The 23,730-nt window shown below is 34.7% G+C and overlaps 1 protein-coding gene across 6 annotated transcripts in view; it reads right to left on the bottom strand.

Moving 5' to 3' along the window:
• SDCCAG8 (SHH signaling and ciliogenesis regulator SDCCAG8) overlaps nt 1–23,730 on the bottom strand; it is a 282,059-nt gene that overhangs the window by 239,122 nt on the left and 19,207 nt on the right. For 5 of the 6 annotated variants that reach the window (XM_051993494.1, XM_051993490.1, XM_051993492.1 and 2 more), the window contains exons 2-5: nt 10,771–10,926; nt 10,565–10,653; nt 5,396–5,509; nt 1,324–1,437 (exon numbers count right to left, since the gene is read on the bottom strand). In XM_051993494.1, coding sequence (XP_051849454.1) covers nt 1,324–1,437; nt 5,396–5,509; nt 10,565–10,653; nt 10,771–10,926 — 473 coding nt within the window. The remainder of the gene's footprint in view (nt 1–1,323; nt 1,438–5,395; nt 5,510–10,564; nt 10,654–10,770; nt 10,927–23,730) is intronic. The other variant, XM_051993493.1, reaches the window with a different exon arrangement.

The raw sequence follows: 23,730 nt of genomic DNA on the forward strand, positions 1-23,730 counted from the left end.
TCTCATTTTTACTCTTTACTGGAATTATCTCCTCTGGGTTCAAAACATTTCTTGAGTTTCCTATTCTTCCTAAGTTGACTTTCCCTGTGGAAGTTTAATGCAAGAGAATCTTCCTGTCCTCACTCTGAAAATTCTGAAATTCATTTCCCAAATCTAAGATCCATGTCAGACTATGCCTGACTTTTCACTCCTTCTATAAGGCCCTTTCCAGATTTAAGTTTATTATCTCATGACTTTCATATATGGCAAAAACTGAAATACAGGATATAACATATCACCTCATCCTCAAGAGAGGAGGTTCTTAGAGTGTAGAAAGGACATGACTGGAAGCATATGAGCCAATGTAATTAGCATTAGTAGACAGGTTATCAAGTCACAAATCTCATGGGATCTCATTTTCTTTGGGCCTTCCTGTTTATCTTTCTTTCTAGTTCCTCAGAAGGGCAGAAGATTGGCTCTCCTCAAGATCAATGCTCTGAGTTTGGCTTCCTTGTAGAAGGAAAACAAGGGGGATCGCTCAAGAGCTAAAGAGTTAATGCTTTCCAGTGATCCTCCCACAGTTCCCAAGTATCCATATAGCCTTCCCAAGCTTATAATAGTATGCCTATGTGCATGGGGCTCCTCCAAAAGTAATTTGGCACTTGGGTTATTAGAGAAGCAGTCCTCTTTCCATTAGTTCTGATAAGTCCAAAAAACTCAAAGGTAAATGAGGGCTAGTTGGAGAGAAGAGGGCACTATTGTATCTCTGGAACTAAAAGATCAAACAGTGACTAAGCCATAATGTGAACCCTACATTATGGCTTAGTCACTGTTTGATCTTTTAGTTCCAGAGATACAATAGTGCCCTCTTCTCTCCAATTAGTTGGAGTCAGGAGCTCTCACCACTCTCACTTGTGGATATCCACAAGATTATGTTGTTCCTTGTCATTCTCAACACAAGGTAATACTTGGTTGCTATTCCAGAACCTCTCAAGGCTGTTATCTGTCAGGCTAAGGGATGAGAATAGTCAGTGAGAAGCAATGTTGATGCACAGGTTGCACCTCCCACTAAGGACCAAAGTCCTTCCTTTCAGGTCCCTTGCCTGTGTTCTGGATAGAAATACAGAACTCTCTGGACTTCTGAGAGATTTTTCTGCTCCCATGTAAAAGGTTCAGTACCACTGCAACACTACAGCCTGACCCAATTAAACTATTCCCAATTAATGTCAGGATTTATCCAAGTAGATAGAACCAAAGTTCCAAGCAATGATTTCACTATTCAACTCTGAAAAACTGTTTATGTCACCCTTAGTTACCCCTTTTAATTAAAAAAAAAATACTCACAATATAGATTTGATCAGTTTTTTGCTCTGCTGATCTGGATTTCAACTCTTCTTGAAGCTTTTCATTTTCAAGCACAACTACACGTATTCTTTCTTTCATTCCAGATAGTTCTTCCTACAGACAGCAACAAAATCATACATGTGTTTTAAAATACTGAAGAGACTGCTTTTTCTTACAGACTACCAGGTTGCTTAATGCAACATAAAGAACTACGCTTATCATCTAGATTTTATAATTTGCTTAAGTATTACAAGTCTGAATAATGACTTGAAATCGCAAACAGTATTGAGATCGGTGGTATTCTTTTCTAAGTTATTTGTGGATTTGACTTTTCCTTAACCACTACCCTGCCCCCACAAAAAAATGGGATTAGAGAAGTAGGACAAAAGGATTTGTCATCAGAAAATAGGAAAAAGATTATTAAGATAATAGATAGTTTAATTTTCTGAGGGAAAAACAAGCATATTAATAAGTTATAACTGACTAATTTTAACTTGTTAAAAATATCAACAAAAAGACAAAAATGGGGATATTAAAAGTATAGAAGAATGCAAACAGGGAAACACAAAAAAATAGATGGAGATTCAACAGAGAGTTGTTAAAGAGGGAACACATAGAGTTGTCTTTGTATTATAGGACAGGACATAGTGAACATTAGAATAATACAGTTTAGAAATGCTCTCCATTTTGGAGAGCAAAATGGAACTAAACCCAAAGGGACTATCAAACTGTGTATACTCTTTGATCCAATAGTGTCTCTAGTGGGCCTATATCCCAAAGAGATGATAAAGAAGGGAAAAGGACTCACATGTGCAAAAATGTTTATAGCAGCCCTTTTTGAAGTGGCAAGGAACTGGAAATTGAGTGGATACCCATCAGTTGAAGAAGAGCTGAATAAGTGATGGTATATGAATGTTATGGAATATTATTGTTCTGTAAGAAATGATGAGCAGGGAGATTTCAGAAAGGCTTGGAGAGACTTGCATGGATTGATGCCAAGTGAAATGAGTAGAAACCAAGAGAACATTATACACAATAACAAGATTATATGATGATCAGTTGTGAGGGACAAGGCTCTTTTCAAAGTGAGGTGATTCAGGCCAGTGCCAATAGTCTAGTGATGGAGAGTGCATCCAGAGAGAGGTCTGTGGGAACTGAATGTGGATCACAACATGGTGTTTTCACCTTTTTTGTTGTTGTTTGCTGGCTTTTTGTTCTCTTTCTCATTTTCCTTTTTGATATGATTTTTCTTGTGCAACATGATAATTGTGGAGGTGTGTATAGAAGAACAGCACATGTTTTTTTAACATATATTGCATTGTTTGCTTTCTGGGGAGGGGATGAGGGAAAGGAGGGAGAAAAAAATTTGGAGTGCAGGATTTTGCAAGGGGGAATATTGAAAACTATCTTGGTATGTATTTTGAAAATAAAAAGCTAAAAAAATAAAGAATTGCTAGTTTATTTAGCATTGTTTACTAACCATCTGCTACACACAATATACTATTAGGTTTGAGAAGAGAAAAAAATGAACGTTTTTGCCCTTTTTATATTCAATGGCATGAGAAAACAAAAAGAATACAAATTTGAATACGATAAATATTTGAGAGAAGTTTAAAATGTTATCAATTAAAATTTATTTTGCTTCTGTAAATTATATATTATGTAAAGAATCTCGATCCAGAAAAGGTCAAAAGATTTCTTAAAGAATCTAGGAGTAGAAGTTAAGGAATGTTTATGTCATTGATTTTGCAGAGAGATATTCAAGGACACATTAATGTACCTAAAATTTTTTATGATGGAAATTTTTCTATATTTGTATACAGAATGAGAAAGAAGATTAGCTGAACATTATTCTGTGCCCCATCTCCATCTGTCCCCCCCCAAAAAAAAAAAAAAAAAAAAAAACCTTTGGATCTCAGTTTTCTACAAGTGCTATGTGAATCAATAATATATTACAGAGCCTGTGTGCACGTATGTGCTCATGGAGTGGGAAAGGGAGGAAAAAGGGTAGAGGGTCAAGAGTGAATGAGGAAGGGGAGACCAAATAAGGTAACAGGCAGAGGGTGGGACAATAGGAGAAGGATATATGGATCTGTGATTTTATTAGTATATGGATGTGATTTGGGGCTAAATTATTAGAGGTACAGTATCCAAAGAAAGAGACTTCATATATCAACCTTGTCCGGGTAAGAATTGTCTACAGCACTGTCCACACTTCTGGGTGGCACAATTTTAGGAAGGCTATTGACAAATTGATGTGCATACAAAGAAAGGGGAATGAGAGGGCTAAGGAGCTATAGATAGGCCATATGAGTGCCAGCCTAAGAAACTAAAGATAAAGGGAAAAAATGTTTAGAGGAAGATATTATTGGTAATGAATTCAAATATCTGAAGGGTGTTATATGAAAGAAGGATTTAATCCTGAGGGAAAAACTTTTTTTTTTAATTTTTATTTAATAATTACTTTATATTGACAGAATCCATGCCAGGGTAATTTTTTTACAACATTATTCCTTGCACTCATTTCTGTTCAGATTTTTCCCCTCCCTCCCTCCACCTCCTCCCCTAGATGGCAAGCAGTCCTATATATGTTGGATATGCTGCAGTATATCCTAGATACAATATATGTTTGCAGAACCGAACAGTTCTCTTGTTGCACAGGGAGAATTGGATTCAGAAGGTATAAATAACCCGGGAAGAAAAACAAAAATGCAGATAGTTCACATTCGTTTCCCAGTGTTCTTTCTTTGGGTGTAGCTGCTTTTGTCCGTCATTTATCAATTGAAACTCAGTTAGGTCTCTTTGTCAAAGAAATCCACTTCCATCAAAATATGTCCTCATACAATATCGTTGTCGAAGTGTATAATGATCTCCTGGTTCTGCTCATTTCACTTAGCATCAGTTCATGTAAGTCTCACCAGTCCTCTCTGTATTCATCCTGCTGGTCATTTCTTACAGAACAATGATATTCCATAACATTCATATACCACAATTTACCCAGCCATTCTCCAATTGATGGGCATCCATTCATTTTCCAGTTTCTAGCCACTACAAACATGGCTGCCACAAACATTTTGGCACATACAGGTCCCTTTCCCTTCTTTAGTATCTCTTTGGGGTATAAGCCCAGGAGAAACACTGCTGGATCAAAGGGTATGCACAGTTTTATAACTTTTTGGGCATAATTACAGATTGCTCTCCAGAATGGCTGGATTCATTCACAACTCCACCAAGAATGCATTAGTGTCCCAGTTTTCCTGAGGGAAAAACTTAAGAGCAATGAATAAAACCACAAAAAGGTAGACTTAAGCTCAATTTATGGAAAAGCTTGCTAACAATTAAAGCTGTTTCAAAGGAGGATGATCTACCTGCAGAAATATACTGGGTTCATCATTATGAGAGATCTTTAAATATATGCTGGATATTCTATCAGGGATGTTAAGAGATAAATATGTACTGGTTCAAGAACCCTTTGGACTAGATGACTCTAGTGGTTCATGCCAACTCAGATTTTGTGATTAGTATTTAATGAATATCACATATTTGTGACTTCATACTCCTGCTACAGATGGCTACTTCCCGCTATTATATCTGAGCTAGCCCTATGCTGTTCAATCTTATTTCATATTACTTCATATCAACACTTTTGTCTACTTCTGTGAGAAGCTTAACTTCTTCAGATAAGAGGCAACTACTATGGTCAAAGCAAGTAATGAGGGACTAAACTAAAGAAATTGCAGTGGGAGGAAAAAATATGAAATTTTGTAGAAATGACATGGCTTGGCAACTGATTAGATATGGTATTACTTGTCAAAAACAATATCACAACTCCATAAAGCAAGAGTAGAGAAGGGAGGAGAAAGAGCCAAAGATAAAACTAAAAATCTGTATGATTGAGAAAAATGCCATCAACCAACAAATAAAGAAGTTAAAAGCAAAAACAAGTTTTAGGGAGAAGGTAGTAAATTCAATGAAACAACTTGATGTAAATATATATTTTAAATTAAGAAATCAACTCGACTTTATTAGGTTTTTTAAAAATCTAAAAAAACCCCACAAAACCCAAACTTACCTTACAAAACTTCACTTCTGCTTCTAAATGATGAGTATATTGGGATTGATCATTAATGATGGGAACAAGATCAAATATGGCAGGCAAACTTGCATTCTCATTTTCTGATGTTTTCTAAGGTGAAAGTTACATGGGTTAGCTAAATTTGGACTGAGTAGAATATTATTATCCTCATTCATTTGGGGGTACTATGACTGGGTATACACTAGACAAAAACAATGACTACATTTTTTGTGTCATTTCTATATATTCATTCTAAAAATTCTGTGAATGGGCAAAATTAGGGATATTGCTGTAAAGTTAAAGCAACTATACAAGTGCTATAAAAATGATAGGGTAGTATATGATTATTAATATTCTGCCAATATTTGGTGGCACAACCTTCTCATAAAAATTATTATAGAACCAAGTTGATAGGGGAAATTCATCCTCCATTAACAAAATTTCATTTTGATACAACATTTAGTAAGTTCTATTGGTATGAACCACTGTTAAACAATATTGATACAAAGATAAAAATTAAATAATCCATTTCCTCAGAGAGCATTTTCTATAGAAGAATGCATTCCGAAGGGCTCCTAGAAAGATGTTCTCTTTATAAAGCAGCAAAGCCAACCAGGCAATGTTATTAAGTTGTATATCAGATGGCATATTACTGAACAGCTAAGATTCTAACATTCTACATATTCTACAAGTTATATATTATACACATATATGCATACATATATACACATACAAATACATAAACATACTACACATATACACACCACATCCAAATCTGTTTGACATTTAACTAATCAGTGACAGGAGAGATAAAAAAAAGTCAAAACCTCCCACTTAGGCAACTAAGATCTCTACCTTGGAGGCAGAATCTATACAGAGATGGACACAATCCTTCTCTCGTACCTCTGAGAATTGGCAACCAAAGTAAATAAATATTTGTGATGACTTCATATGGCAACTAGATGATATAATCCCAAGTCAATGGAAAGAGACAACACACAGTCCTCCACAGCAGGACGTTTTTGTTCAAGAACTGGGCTAAATGAGTAGAACTAGGAGATCATTATACATAGCAACAGCAATATTATACAACAATCATTTCTGATGGATGTGATTCTTTCAACAATGAGATGATTGAAACCAGTTCCAATTGTCTTGTGATGAAGAGAACCATCTACACCCAGAGAGAGAACTGTAGAAACTGAGTGTGGATCACAACATAGTATTTTCACTTTTTGTTGTTTGCTTGCACTTTGTTTTCTTACTCATTTTCTTTCCTTTTTGATCTGATTTTTCTTATGTGGCAAGATAATTGTATAAATATGGTTACATATATTGGATTTAACACATATTTTAATGTGTATAATATATAATGGATTGCTTGTCTTCTAGGGAATAGGAGGTGGAAAATTTTGGAATCCAAGATTATGTAAGGATCACTGTTGAAAAATTATCCATGCATGTTTTGAAAATAAAAAAGCTTTTCAAAAAAAAAAAAAAAAGAAAGAAAGAAAGAAAGAAAAAGAAAAGAAAAGAAAAAAAAAGTGCTAGCTGATTTTTTTTTTTTTTTTTTTTTGCTTTAGGGCTCCAGAACTTAGCATAGCCTGATATCTCATAGATGCTTCACAAATGATCATTTTATCAAACTGTAATCAGAGGGTATGGAATCAAAATTCTTTTTTTTCCCCCTGCTATCTAAGGAACCTTGGCAAATTCACAAACTTTCACTGTCCAATTTTCTTCCTCTAGAAAATGAGAGTTATAATAGATCTCTAAAATGTGAGAAAGCTCTATATTCTAAAGTTTAAGGAAATAATTTAAGAAAAAACATTCTTAATGAGTATACACAATCTTAGTCAATGGAAAAAAATTATAATTTTTAAATGCAAATCGCTGAGGTCACATTGAAAAATCTGTGTGTTCCCTGAAATAACAAATACATTAGGAATGCATCAATTTTTTGATGACAAGTGGATTTTAGAGGAGTAAAACAATATTCCTCAGTCTGTCTTAATACATCTGTTTTAAATGTGTAAACATAACTATTATGTTTAAATTGTCAACATTTAATTCCAACTATTATATTTTCTTATTTATGCATAATTAGGTATATATCCATGATGTATTATTAAAATTATTATGCTTTTTTGGGGGGGAATAAATATGTTTTAACTATGTAATATCAGTGTTCAAAATTTATCTTGGAAAAATGCTAGCAGGTTTAGTTATTTCTTTTTTTTTTATTTGTTTTGTTTCAATTTTTTAAATGATGCCTTTCTTTTTTACATCATAGTAATTTATACATAGTATTTATACCACCCTTCAATCACAGTGAGTTATTTGTGACAAGGAAAAGCAATTATTTCAAGAAAGAATAATAACACATTGACCCATAAGATTAAAAAGTTCACCTATGATGTACTTAAATATATTACAGAAGGTACATCACAGCCAAATACTCACTGATTATAAGGTATCTGAATAATAGCATTTTATTCATTTTATTAAATTATGTAGTCATATTTATATTATTAAGAAACTCATCAATGAAGCACAAATTTCTAAATCAGATATTAAGGAAGCAATTGCAGAGTCAAATGAAATGTTACTATAAATTTCTAACATAAATCTTTAATCCTTAAAAAAAAAAAAAAGAAATTAACATGTCACTGGGTCTCAGAATGATAGTTCAAGGGATCAAAATGTTTGCTGCACTGTAGCAAAAAGATATTCCAAAATATGGCTAATGGAATATTTTCCACTTATATAGGATGTCATATCTTCCTAGAGTGCTTTCAATATCAATTATTTAATCCTTAAAACAACCCTATAAGGAAGGCATAACAGATATCAACACCATTTTTCAGATGATGAAATCAAAGCCCTGAGATATGAAGAGTGATGTGCTTAAAGTTAAATAGCAAATAAATGGTAGATTCAGGTCTCAAGCTTCAGAAGGCCCTTCTACTTTTAATTTCATGTTCTACTATACATCTCTATCTATTGACAAGAATTAAAATATATTGGTAGACAATTAGAAAACATTTAGAAAAGGATATGAGATGAACTATTGGAATCCTTACAAACTGCTAACTAATTAGAGTTGATCTAATCTTACAAGAAGATGTTTTGGGCAGAACCTGAAACAAGGTTCTAAGTAGAACTAATTAGTACAATGCTTGTGTTTGCACCTTTACTCATTGGAGTTCACAAGTATGCCAGCTTCACAAAGTAAACTTTGTGAGTTCACACCTCCCTTGAAGCTCTTTGGGCCAGAGAGCTCTATGGGAGAAAACCCATAATCCCTCTCTCTCGTATCCCACAATTCATCCCTCTTGTATAAAAGAAACAGACAGAGGCTCTCGGTCAGATTTCAGCGGAATTACGCCAGAAGCCCTCTCTCCGAGGCAAGGCAGAATATTTTCCACTTGGCTGGCTGGTGGCAGAAGAAGAATTTTCAGAGGAAGAAGCTACGAGTGGAGAGTTCAGTGGACAACCAGATTCATCTTCATCTCACACCACTGTGGTAGGTGGCTGGGCTCCTGCACTTCCCCCACTGAGACCAAGCTGGTCTGAAAGACTCACCGAAAGCTAGCCGAGCCCCAAGGGAAGGAAACAAGAGATTCATTCCATCTCTGTGCTGGTTGGAGGCAGAAGAAAGCAGAGGCAGAGGCTAAAGGACAGAACCTTTGATTTTGGAGACATTCGGAGGGCTCTAAGCTAAACAGGCTGTGTTTTGAGAAGAACAAGAACTCCAACATTTTGAACTCCAACATTTCGGCGCCCAACGTGGGGCAAAAGAAAACAAAAAGAAAGGGGGAGATGTTGGAATCTTTACAAACTGCTAACTAATTAGAGTTGATCTAATCTTACAAGAAGATGTTTTGGGCAGAACCTGAAACAAGGTACTAAGTAGAACTAATTAGTACAATGCTTGTGTTTGCACCTTTACTCATTGGAGTTCACAAGTTTGCCAGCTTCACAAAGTAAACTTTGTAAACTTTGGGAATTCACACCTCCCTTGAAGCTCTTAGGGCCAGAGAGCACTATGGGAGAAAACCCATAATCCCTCTCTCTCGTATCCCACAATTCCTCCCTCTTGTATAAAAGAAACAGACAGAGGCTCTCAATCAGATTTCACCGGAATGACATGAAGAGTGGAGCTGGCTGGAGGCTGAAGAAAGCAGAGGCAGAGGCTGAAGGACAAAACCTTTGGATTTGGAGACATTCGGAGGGAGCTCTTGGAACCAAGCAGAGAAATAGACCTCTAAGCTAACCAGACTATATTGGAGATAATAAAAAATCTGAACTTTTATCACCTGGCTGTGTTTTGAGAAGAAAAAGCTCACCACATTTTGGCGCCTGAACAGGGACCGACAAAATCCTGATTCCAGGGAAGGCACCCAGAGAGAACTTTTATAATATTTTAAAGAAGAACAAGAACTCGAACATTTGAACTCCAACAATGAACAATCTCATTAATAAATTATGTATATGTTTCAATTTCATTTTACCTAGTAATCAAATTAAAAATTAATGAGAGGTTTTTTTTTTAGGATTAAAAAAGAAAAAACAAAAGCAAAAAGCTAAGAGGAGGGTATTTTGACTTTGAAGTTATTATTTTTCTACATAAGATCAACCAGCCCCATTTTCACCCTTTGTGTGATTATGATCACATTTCTTGGATGCAGTCAGTTCTTTACTGTCTTGGGTACTCTGTGGCAAAGGTAACAGACACTGCACTGGAGATTAATGATAGACTAATGGTATTTGGGGATGATTGAATAAGACCTGATAGAGATTCTAAATGAACACTTTAATTAGCCTTTAAAAGGAAATTGACAGATTTGGAGAAAGGTAGTCAGATCAAAAATAACTTTCTCTTTCTGTAGAAATCTAGACAGAACTCAGACCTTGAGGTTTCCAAAAATGTACCAAAGAGAATGAAGGGCACCCAAAGACTGAACTTATGAGTTGGGGTTCTGAGACGTAGGCTACCTATAACTTAAGAGTGACTTTTCAAAATACAGATCATCGCGGAATTTTTATGAAAAAGGCTCAGAGCTGGCAATCAAGCTGGGTTACTAAGAGTGACAATGACTTAATACAACTTATGTTAAAACAAAAACTACTGATTTTTATCAAGTTTTCAAAAGGAATACAAACCACCAAGGATGTCATTTTCCTTCTTCTTGGCGTGGATACTTCATTTTCCTTATTGTTCTGCTGCTTTAACAAGGCTTTAAGTTGGTTAACTAAAGAGGAGGGGAAAAAAACTTATTAGCTTTACCCAGGAACAGTGGCTGATCTTAGTCATTATAGCATCATAATCCCTTAAATTCAAGAATCAGATTTAAGCACCAAACACACACCTGCATCACTATGATGTAGTTCATGCCAAGTGGACCCACTCCCCTCAGTCCCAGTTTCATTACAGGAATCTTCATGTTCAAATTCATCTTCCCCAACTATGACATCACTTTCCTGGAGGGCACATTTCAATTGGTGAATGCTTCTGCTGGCACGTTCTGCAACAACAAATAAGCTTTTACCTAGGGTTAACACAAGCTACTAGGGTTGTACAGAAATAAACTTGGAATGGCAAACTTGAGCCAAATTATGAAGGGTTTTAAATAATGGGAAAAAAAGCAATGCAATTCCTGCTCTCAAGAAACTCAAGATCTACAGGGTGGGAGGGAAGGGGAGATTGCATTCAAATAACTGTCTACAAACATAATATATAAATGGGATAAATTGGAGATAATCTCCAGGGAAGGCATTAGCATTAAGAGATAAGAAGACTTCTTGAAGAAGGTAGATCTTTAACCAAAATTTGAAGTCTAGAAAGCCAGGAAGAAGAAAAAAAAAAAAAAACAAGAGTAGCCAACACAGAGGATCATCAGTAAAAATGCATGGAGTGTACTGAGCAAGAAACAGCAAGGAAGTTGGTATCCCTGGATTGAAGGGTACATGATGATAGAGGCAGGGAGAAGAGAGGTTCTGGGAAAGGTAGGGGAAGTAAATCACGATAAAAATAAAGACAGAGCTAAACAATAGGAAAGATACTAGCTGCTGATGGGTAGGACAAGGCATTATTAAAAAATGATAATTCTATCCAAGTTAAATTTACTTATTCAGAGTTACGCAAATCAAATCAGCAAAGAATTATTTTAGAGAGCTAGAAAAAATAAAATTCATCTGGAAGAACAAAAGGTTAAGAATATCAAGCAAATGAATGGGGGAAGAGGGGAATGGGAAAAAAAGTTGTATCTAGCAGTACCTGATGTCAAATTATATTATAAAATAGTAATCATGAAAACAATCTGGTACTGGTTAAGAAATGGAGGGGTGGGGATCATTGAAATGGTTAGGTACACAATTCACAGTAGTGAATGACCCTGGTTATCTAGTATTTGATAAATTTGAAGTTTCAAACTTTGGGGCATCAACTTATCATTTAAAAAAAACAACAACAACAATCTATGAAAATTAGAACGCAATTTGGTAAAAAAAAAAACTAGGCATTGATCAATATCTCACATCAAATACCAAGAAAGATCTAGATGAATAATGATTTAGACATAAAAGATTAATACATTAAGTAAACTAGGAAGCATCATAAAATTTATCAGATTTGTGGGTAAGGGAAGTTTATGACCAAATAAGAGACAGAGAGGATCACAAGAAGTAAAATGAATAATTTTAATTACATTAAATTAAAAAAGATTTGGCACAAAACTAATGTAGTCAAAATCAAAAGGAAAGCAGGAAAGCAGGGGGGACCAGAGGGAGTAGGAGGTGGGATCAGGATTTTACAAGTGTCTCTGATAAAGGTCTCATTTCTTAAATGTATATAGAATTCAGTTAAATTTGTAAGAATATGACTCATTTCCCAAATTATAAATGGTCAAAGATAGGAGCAAATAGTATTCAGAAGAAATCAAAATTAAAAAGAAAAACATTAAAAAATGCTCTAAATTCCTATTAAAGAAATGAAAGTTAAAGTAATTTGGTTATCACCTCACTCCTATCAGATTGGCTAATATAACAGAAAAGGAAAATGACAAAAGCTGAATGAAGTGTGGAAAAACTGGAACATTAATGCACTATTAGCAGAGTCGTGAACTAGTCCAACCATTGTAGAAAATAAATTGAAACTGTGCTTAAAAGATTATAAAATGGTGTATGTTCTTTGATCCAGAAATATCACTTCCAATGTTGTATCCCAAAGAGATCAAAAGGAAAATACATATACATATGTGTGTGTGTGTTTTACAAGAACTGATGTAACGTGAACAGAACTGGGTAGAATACTGAAATAGTATTGTAACAATAATCAACTGTGAAAGATTCAGCTCCTGTGATCAAGACAATGACACAAGCAAAATCCATGGTACCCATGACAAAAAATACTATCTCCCTCCAGAAAAAAAAAAATTGAAAAACTTTGAGCACAGACCAGAAGCATTCCTTTTATCCCCCACTTTCTTTTTCTTGTTTTTGTATGCCTTTTCTTTTACAACATGATTGTTTTACATGACTTTTATATGATAATCAATATACTATTGCTTGTCTTCTCAAGGGGTGAGGGAGGAAGAGAACTTGGAACTTAAATTTTTTTTAAAGAGAATGGTAATTTTAAAAAAATGTAACTAGAAATCATTTAATGAAATAAACTATCTAAACAAATAACACTATATCTAAAAAGAAAAAAGAATAGAAAGACAGGGTCTCTTACATAGGGCTTTAAATGACAAGAGATATTTTATATTTTACTGTGAAAGGGAAAGGGAAACCTCTGGAGTTTATTAAAAAGGGAAAAAGATAGCATGATCAGACCTCTACTTTAAGAAGAATGAGGTAACAGCAGAGAATGGACTGGAGGGAAAAGAAATTTCTAGTAGGGAAAGCAACCAGAAAGCATGCGGTGATGAAAGCTTCTACCAAAGGAAGTAGTAATGTCAGAGAAGAGAATGGGGGTATATGAGATGATATAAAGGGGAAAAAACTCAACATAAATTGGTAAATAAAAGGATACAATGAATGAGAATATGAACTTAAAGATCACACTGAGGTTGGGAGTCTAGGAAGATAGGATCCTTACAATAATAGAAAAGATAGTGGGGAGAAGGTAGAGTTTAAAAAGAAAAATGAGTTCTGTTTAAGACATTTTAAGTTTTAGAATCCATAGCACACTCAATTTAGGATTGGCAATCTAATAGGCAAATGGAGATGAGAAACTAAAGAATGAAAGAAAGGTCAGAGCTAGATAAAGATAAACAGATATGAGAAACATCTGAATAAGATAATTGAATATATAGGATTTAAAGAGATCAAACAGCATAATAAAATAAGAGAGAAAACTGTCCAAAACACAGCCTTCAAAGATAATTCATAATTAGTCATTGTAACCTGAAGATCCTGCAAAAGAAACTGAAGAAGAATGGTCAAATAGTCAAGAACCAAGGAACCAGTGTCATAAAACTTAAGACAGAAAAAGTATCAAAGAAAAAAAAAAGTGCCTCTAAATCCTAAACTGATTAATTTAATGAAATATTATTGTATGTAAAGAAATAACAAAAGAGATTATTTCAGAAAATCCTGGGCAGTATGAACTAATGCAAAGTGAAGTAAGCAGAACCAATTTAGCTGGAAAAGCAATTAAAATGCCAACTCCTTCCCCCCCAAAAAAAGCCCCCCAACAACCCAAAAGTCATTGAAAAAACAAATTTTAACGCACAGAAAAGAAAAAAATGAAGTTAAGAAGGAAGCACAGAGTAGTTTTATTTTAAATAGTTGATGTTTAGTAAATATATATTATATATGTACATATAATATATACATTTTTTAGAAAGAAACTGGACTAGTAATCTCATGTCATTATTTTTGTTTTCTGTGTATTCAAAAGTGCTTATTTTTGTTGGTATTTAAATTTTAAAAATTATTATTGGTATTTTTTAAAAAATAGCATTTGTTGTTCTAGCCACTTCTATAACTATTAATGAGTTTTCCTTTATATCTTTTTAAATATGAATTGCTTCCTGGCCAAGTCTTCTAATCATACACTACTATGCTAATTTTCTAAAAGCAAGTACTGTCTAATTAATTTCACCTTGTAAGATACCATAATTCCAGTTTGTCAAGAGCTTTTTGGATCCTGATGTAATCATTTAATGCTGTGAGAGAAAATATTACTTGGTAGTTATGATTTTGGTAGATATGATATGTAATTTAGGAATGTTTTAAATTATTAATCAATTTTATCTCCAAAGCACCTCACATTTAGAGAAATACAGATAGGTGACTGATAAAATGCCACAATAAGCAGGAGTCACTGAAAATTCATCTACTTGGTAAAATCTAAGCTTTTTCGCAATATCTGCGTAAAATTAAGATGATCCAAAGAGATGATGAAAGACTACAGAATAATGAAACAGAACTAAAGACATTAGATTAGGGGGGGAAAAAATAAATACCTTTCCTTTACACCAAAAAAAACCTCTTTAAATTAACTGAGTAGATTTCACAATGAATACAGAAGTACTATAATACTGTACTTTGCATGATGATATATGTCCTAGATTTTTTTTTTAAAAAGCTTTTAAACTATTTTTTAAAAAATAAACTCACAAAATTTCCTGACTTATGTTAATTTACATATGCATGCATATACATAATGCATGTTTAAACACACATTCAAAATCAGAGTAGAGAAAAATAAAAAATGCTTACCCATCTGTATGGATACTTTTACTCAGACTTTTTGATACAAAAGAAACAAAAATTAACAAATCAATGAGCATTTATTCAAGTTCATTAATTAGGTAGCATTTATTAACTGACAACTATATGCCAAACCCTTTGCTAGCTAAATAAAACAGGACATACAACTTCAAGATACACATGTAAACATATAAAAACTAACTAAGAGATAATTTTCTGGCATAAGCATTAGAAGCTTGGCAAAAGGAAAGGAAGAATCACAAGTTTTCATGAAGGAAATCGTGCTTGAAATGTACTTTGAAGAAAAAAGGATTCTAAGAGATGGAGGTAAGGGAAATGCATTCCAACCAAATAAAATAGATAACTTGCAAAAAGTCGTTTATTTATTTATGTAATGTTAGAAGTGAGAACAAACAAACAAACAAAAAAACCAAGGTAAGTTTGGTTGAACCAAAACAAGTATAAAGAGAAATAATGTATATAAATTATGATTTGAAAAATATGGGGTCCCATACCATTACTATTCATTATTGTATTAGAAATGCTAGCTTTGGCAATAAGAGTTGAGAAAGAGACTAAAGGAAGTAGAGTAGGTAATGAAGAAACCAAATTATCACTCTTTGCTGGTGATATGATGGTATACCTAGAGAACCCCAGAGATTCTACTAAAAAAGCTATTAGAAATAATCCACACCTTTACAAAGTTGCAGGATACAAAATAAACCCATATAAGTCATCAGCATTCTTATATAGCACTAACAAAATCCAATAGAGTTACAAAGAGAAATTCCATTTAAAGTAACTACTGAGAGTATAAAATATTTGTGAATCTATCTGCCAAGGGAAAATCAGAAACTATATGAGCAAAACTACAAAACACTTTCCACACAAATAAAGTCAAATCTAACAATTGGAAAAATATTAAATGCTCATGGATAGGGAGAGCAAATTTAATAAAGATGGTGATACTACCTAAACTAATCTATTTATTTAGTGCTATACCAATCAGATTCCCCAAAAACTATTTTAATGACCTAGAAAAAATAAAGTTCACATGGAAAAACAAAAGGTCAAGAATTTCAAGGGAATTAATGAAAAAAAAAATCAAATGAAGATGGCCTAGCTGTACCAGATCTAAAATTATATTATAAAGCAGCAGTTACCAAAACCTTTTGGTATTGGCTAAGAAACAGACTAGTTGATCAGTGGAATAGGTTAGGTTCAAAGGACAAAACAGTCAATAACTTTAATAATCTAGTATTAGACAAACCCAAAGATCCCAGCTTTGGGGATAAGAACTCACTATTTGACAAAAATTGCTGGGAAAATTGGAAATTAGTATGGCAGAAAATAGGCATAGATCCACACTTAACACTGTAGACCAAGATAAGGTCAAAATGGGTTCATGATCTAGGCATAAAGAATGAGATTATAAATAAATTAGAAGAACATAGCATAGTCCTCTCAGAACTGTGGAAGAGGAAGAAATTTATGATCAAAGAAGAATTAGAGGTCATTAGTGATCACAAAATAGAAAATTTTAGTTATATCAAATTGAAACAAACAAAACTAATGTCCTCTTTGTAGTGGCCAGAAACTGGAAATTGAGTGGATGCCCATCAACTGGAGAATGGCTGAATAAATTGTGGTATATGAATTCATGGAATATTATTGTTCTGTAAGAAATGACCAGCAGGATGATTTCAGAGAGGCCTGGAGAGACTTACATGAACTGATGCTGAGTGAAATGAGTAGGACCAGAAGACCAGAAGATCATTATATACTTCAACAACAATACTATATGATGATCAATTCTGATGGACCTGGCCATCTCCAGTAATGAGATGAACCAAATCAGTTCCAATAGAGCAGTAATGAACTGAACCAGCAACACCCAGGGAAAGAACTCTGGGAGATGACTATGAACCACTACATAGAATTCCCAATCCCTCTACCTTTGTCTGCCTGCATTTTTTATTTCCTTCACAGGCTAATTGTGTATACACTATTTCAAAGTCCAATTCTTTTTGTACAGCAAAATAACTGTTTGGGCATGTATACATATTTTGTATTTAACTTATACTTAGTCTTTTATAGCTGCCCACCTGATTTTTAGAAAGTATAGGTCTAACTAAAACACTACCCTGCTCAAAAAACTCCACTAGCTCCTTATTACCTAAAATCCTAAATTCTGCTGCAAACGCCTCTATTTGTTATTTCAATGGCCTTTATAATTTTTATTTTTCTTTTGGGCGGGAGGCAGTGAGGGTTAAATAACTTGTCAGAATCACATAGCTAGTAAGAGTTAAGTGTCTGAGGCAAGATTTGAACTTAGATCATCCAGACTTCAGGGTCAAGGCTCTATCCACAATCATAAGGCTGCTCCCCATATTTTTCTTATTTTTTTTTTTTTACTTTTCTTTTTTTCCTTTTTCTTTTTTTTATTATAGCTTTTTATTTACAAGATATATGCACGGGTAATTTTTCAGCATTGACAACTGCAAAACCTTTTATTCCAACTTTTTCCCTCCTTCCCCCACCCCTTCCCCCAGATGGCGGGTTGACCAATACATGTTAAATATGTTGAAGTATAAGATAAATACAATATATGTATACATGTCCAAAGTTTTCCCTTTATTAAAACCATTGTCAAATGATAATACCATTTATATCATTTGTCATATTACTGCAGTTATTTCTAGTTAAGATATATATATATATATATTCAAAACATGGGGTCTTACTATAATAAAAAATTTTCTCTTTTTTGAAAAGGATTTCAACATGGTCTTAAATAAGCAAGTTAAGCAAAACAAGAAGAATTTAATTCTTATACTATGAATTTCTTAGATACAATTTTAAGAATACTCAATCACTGAGGCATGGAAGCACATATTCTCACATCAATTACCCACCAATGAATTTTAGAATTTTACTTTAAGAATTACTCTTGTGGGGGCGGAGCCAAGATGGCAGAGAAGGCACACACAATTCTCTAAACTCCTCTCATTCCCCTCATAACCAACTATTTAATCCAGCCTCAAAAATAATTCTTCACTGCTTAAATTCATGAAGATTAGACGCACAAGAAAGGTTTGTCCTGAGGGGCCAGGAACAGACTAGTGCAGGCAGCAAGGGGCTAGCGTCCTGAGCAGACCAGGGGCGGGGGTGATCTCTGTGGCTAGAGAAGTTATAGGGACCACTCTGCTATAGGCTAACTGCTCTGCCCTGACTACAAAGCAGTAAACTGGCAGAGAAATTAAAGCCTAAAACAGAGGGAACTCTAAAAAACGCCAGAACCTAACCAGATCTGGCTGTAACCACTCAAACCCGGAAGTGACTCAGGCAGACTGTATAAGGCAGCCCTGCAGCCACATCCTGAAGTTCCGGGCTTTTGTGGGGGCAGTTACTAATCTGCATGGCAGGGGGGCACATCCTGGGCAGCCTCTAATCTGCAGAGTGGGGGGCTCAGCCTGGGCCATAGAACTTTCCTGTTGGAATCCTTACAAACTGCTAACTAATTAGTTGATCTAATCTTACAAGATGATTTTGGGCAGAACCTGAAACAAGGTACTAAGTAGAACTAATTAATACAAGGCTTGTGTTCACACCTTTACTCATTGGAGTTCACAAGTATGCCAGCTTCATAAAGTAAACTTTCTAACTTCAAGGGAGTTCACACCTCCCTTAAAGCTCTTTGGGCCAGAGAACACTATGGGAGAAAACCCATAATCCCATTCTCTCAGAAGATTCACATATAAGGCCATGAGGAGAGAGAGCTATTCCAGAATACATTTTTTCCACTTGGCTGGCTGGTCGCAGAGGAGAGTTCAGTTACTGGAGAGGAGCAACTCTGGTGTAGACAGAGAGCACTTTGTGGAATTACGCCAGAAGCCCTCTCTCCGAGGCAAGGCAGAATATATTCCACTTGGCTGGCTGGTGGCAGACGAAGAGTTTTCAAAGGATAAAGCTAGAGTGAGAGTTTAGTGGACAACCAGATTCATCTTCATCTCACACCACTGTGGTAGGTGGCTGGGCTCCTGCACACCCCCCACTGAGACCAAGCTGGTCTGAAAGACTCACCAAAAAGCTAGCTGAGCTCCAAGAGAAGGAAACAAGAGATTCATTCCATCTCTGTGCTGGTTGGAGGCTGAAGAAAGCAGAACGGACAGAACCTTTGGATTTGGAGATATTCGGAGGGCCCTAAGCTAAACCGGCTGTGTTCTGAGAAGAACAAGAACTCCAACATTTGAACTCATAACCCTTTCCCAGCAGACTGTGCTTCCGGGCAGACACTTCCAGTCCTTGCAAATCCATTCACTGCTCAATTGCTAATATCCACAGCCCCAGGGCAGGCTTTGGCTTGGGGTAGTGAAACTCTCACTGCCCAGCTTCTAGCCTCAGGGCAGTCGTTATCTCACACAGCGGAGATTCTTTGCAGGGTACTTTCCCAGCTTGGCCCTGCAGGCCTGAATTACTCCTGGGTGAGGAACTCTTTCTCAGAGCACTCCAGTACCTCCCTGCTTTTTGTAGCTGGCTGGCAAGACAGCTACCCGTCCATACACCTTTCACTGCTTTGCAGAGGAAGCTGGTAACCTCCTGGCTCTGAAGGCAGACCTTACAGGCTTTAACAAAATGAGTAAAAAAATCAAAAGAATGATTGATAGTTTCTATACAGAAAAAGAACAGCTTTTCAACCCTGAAGAGGCTAATAGCAGACAGTCTCCAGACAATTGTTGGGTCTCCAATACAAAAGGCTTTCTTAGAAGAGACTATTAAAAACCTTAAAAGAGAACTAGAAGAAAAATGGGGAAAGGAAAGAGAAGCTATGCAAAAGAGCAACAACTTCCTAAAACGTGAATTGGAAAAGATAAAAAACTCCCAAGAAGTGCAGAGAAACAGAATTTGCAAATTGGAAAAAGAAAATAACTCACTAAAAAAAAAAAAAAAATTAATGAAATGGAAAAAAATTCCATAGAGCAAAACGACTCAATTGGACATATACAAAAAGAAGTAAAAAAAGCTAATGCAGAAAATAACTCACTAAAAATCAGAACTGAACAAATAGAAATGACTGATTCATTGAGACATCAAGAATCAGTCAAGCAAAACCAAAAAAATGAAAGATTGGGAAAAAATGTCAAATATTTACTTGGAAAAACAACAGACCTGGAAAATAGATCTAGGAGAGATAACCTGAGGATCATTGGACTACCCGAAAATTATGATGAAAAAAAGAACCTAGATACTATTTTACAGGAAATCATCAAAGAGAACTGCCCAGAAATAATAGAACCAGAAGGGAAAATAGGCATTGAAAGAATTCACTGAACACCTTCTGAAAAAGACCCTAAAATAAAGACGCTGCGGAATATTGTCGCCAAACTTCAGAATTTTCAGAATAAAGAAAAATTTTTACAAGCAGCCAGGAAAAAACAGTTCAAATACTGAGATGCCACAATAAGGGTCACGCAAGATCTGGCTGCCTCAACATTAAAGGATCGAAGGGCCTGGAATCAGATTTTTCCGAAAGGCAAAAGAGCTTGGAATGTAGCGAAGAATAAATTACCCAGCTAAGCTGAGTATGTTTTCCCATGGAAGAAGATGGACATTTAATGAAATAGAGGAATTCCATCTGTTTCTAAGGAAAAAACCAGACTTAAAAAATTTGATCTCCAACAACAGGACTCAAGAGAAGTAGAAAAAGGTAAAAGGAACTCTTGAGAACTGTATTTCTGTTGTGGATATACATAAAAACCATATGTATAATTTGATTTTACAGATATAACATAAAAAAGGGAAGTAGAAATGGAAAGGGTATAGTGTCAGAAAAAAGGAAGAGGGGAGATAAAAAGAGGGAAACTACATGCAACGATGAGGCAAAGGAAACCTATCATATATGAGGGAACTTAGAGAGGGGGAGGAACATTGTGTGAATCCTACTCTCATCAGAGTTGGCTCAAAGAGGAAATAATTGACATATTTGTTTTACAAAGATTCTTCTCTCACTTCATTAAAAAGTGGGAAAAAAGAGTAATAAGGGAAGGGTACAAGAAAGGGGAAGGGATTCAAAGGGAGGAGAGAGGGATACTAAAGAGGGAGAGCTGCGTGACATTAAGTGGGAACAATAAGTTTAATATTAGGGAAGAAGGGAAGGAGGGCAAGAACAAGAAAAGTATAATCTGGGGATATTAGGATGGCAGGACATACAGAATTAGTCATTTTAACCGTAAATGTGAATGGGATGAACTCTCCCATAAAGAGGAGGCAGATAGCAGACTGGATCAAAAGTCAGAACCCTACAATCTGTTGTTTACAGGAAACACATTTAAAACAGGGAGATACACACAGAGTAAAGGTAAAAGGCTAGAGCAGAATCTATTATGCTTCAGGTGAAGTCAGAAAAGCAGGGATAGCCATCCTTATCTCAGATCAAGCAAAAGCAAAGATTGATCTAATTAAAAGAGATAAGGAAGGAAACTATATCTTGCTAAAGGGTACTATAGACAATGAAGCAATATCAGTATTAAACATATATGCACCAAGTGGTATAGCATCTAACTTCCTAAAGGAGAAGTTAAGAAAGTCTCCAAAAGAAATAGACAGCAAAACTGTAATAGTGGGAGATCTCAACCTTGCATTCTCAGAATTAGACAAATCAAATCACAAAACAAATAAGAAAGAAATTAAAGAGGTAAACAGAATATTAGAAAAATTAGGTATGATAGATCTCTGGAGAAAACTGAATGGTAACAGAAAGGAGTATACTTTCTTCTCAGCAGTTCATGGAACCTACACAAAAATTGACAATCTATTAGGACATAAAGACCTCAAAATTAAATGCAGGAAGGCAGAAATAGTAAATACTTTCTTTTCAGATCACAATGCAATAAAAACTACATTCAACAAAAAGTTCAGTGTAAATAGACCAAAAAGTAATTGGAAACTAAATAATCTCATCTTAAAGAATAATTGGGTGAAACAGCAAATTATAGACACAATTAATAATTTCACTCAAGATAATGACAATGGTGAGACATCATACCAAAATTTATGGGATGCAGCCAAAGCGGTAATACGAGGAAATTTTACATCCTTAGAGGTTTACTTGAATAAAATAAAGAGAAGAACAATGAATTGGGCCTGCAACTTAAAAAGCTAGAAAAAGACCAAATTAAAAACCCCCAATCAATTACTAAACTTGAAATTCTAAAATTAAAAGGAGAAATTAATAATATAGAAAGTAAAAAAAAAAAAAAAAAACTATTGAACTAATAAATAAAACTAAGAGTTGGTTTTATGAAAAAACCAATAAAATTGATAAACCTTTGGTAAATCTGATTAGAAAAAGGAGAGAGGGAAATCAAATTAGTAGTCTTAAAAATGAAAAGGGAGAACTTTTCACAGATGAAGAGGAAATTAAAGAAATAAAAAGTTACTTTGCCCAACTTTATGCCAATAAATTTGATAACCTAAGCGAAATGGATGACTACCTCCAAAAATATAGGCTTCCCAGATTATCAGAGGAGGAAGTAAATTGCTTAAATAGTCCCATTTCAGAAAAAGAAATAGAACAAGCTATTAATCAACTCCCTAAAAAAAAATCCCCAGGACTAGATGGATTCACATGTGAATTCTACCAAACATTCAAAGAGCAATTAGCCCCAATGCTTTATACTATTTGAAAAAATAGGGAATGAAGGAGTCCTACCAAATTCCTTTTATGACACAGACATGGTACTGATACCTAAACCAGGTAGATTGAAAACAGAGAAAGAAAATTATAGACCAATCTCCCTCATGAATATTGATGCTAAAATCCTAAATAAGATATTAGCAAAAAGACTACAGAAAATCATCCCCAGGAAAATATACCACAATCAAGTAGGATTTATACCAGGAATGCAGGGCTGGTTCAATATTAGGAAAACTATCAGTATAATTGGCCATATTAATAATCAAATTAACAAAAACTATATGATCATCTCAATAGATGCAGAAAAAGCATGTGATAAAATCCAACATCCATTCCTATTAAAAACTCTTGAGAGTATAGGAATAAATGGACTTTTCCTTAAAATAATCAGTAGCATCTATTTAAAACCACCAGTAAGAATCATATGTAATGGGGTTGCCCCACTATCACTGTTACTATTTAATATTGTATTAGAAATGCTAGCTTTGGCAAGAAGAGTTGAGAAAGAGATTAAAGGAATAAGAATAGGCAATGAGGAAACCAAATTATCACTCTTTGCTGATGATATGATGGTATACTTAGAGAACCCCAGAGACGCTACTAAAAAGTTATTAGAAACAATCCATACCTTCAGCAAAGTTGCAAGATACAAAATAAAACCACGTAAGTCATCAGCATTCTTATATATCACTAACAAAACCCAACAGTTAAGAGTTACAAAAAGAAATTCCATTTAAAGTAACTACTGATTGTATAAAATATTTAGGAATCTATTTGCCAAGGGAAAATCAGAAACTTTATGAGCAAACTACAAAACACTTTCCACACAAATTAAGTCTGATCTAACCAACTAGAAAAATATTAAATGCTCTTGGATTGGGTGAACAAATATAATAAAGATGACAATACTACC

Source organism: Antechinus flavipes, chromosome 4, assembly GCF_016432865.1.
Source record: "Antechinus flavipes isolate AdamAnt ecotype Samford, QLD, Australia chromosome 4, AdamAnt_v2, whole genome shotgun sequence".
NCBI lineage: Eukaryota > Metazoa > Chordata > Mammalia > Dasyuromorphia > Dasyuridae > Antechinus > Antechinus flavipes.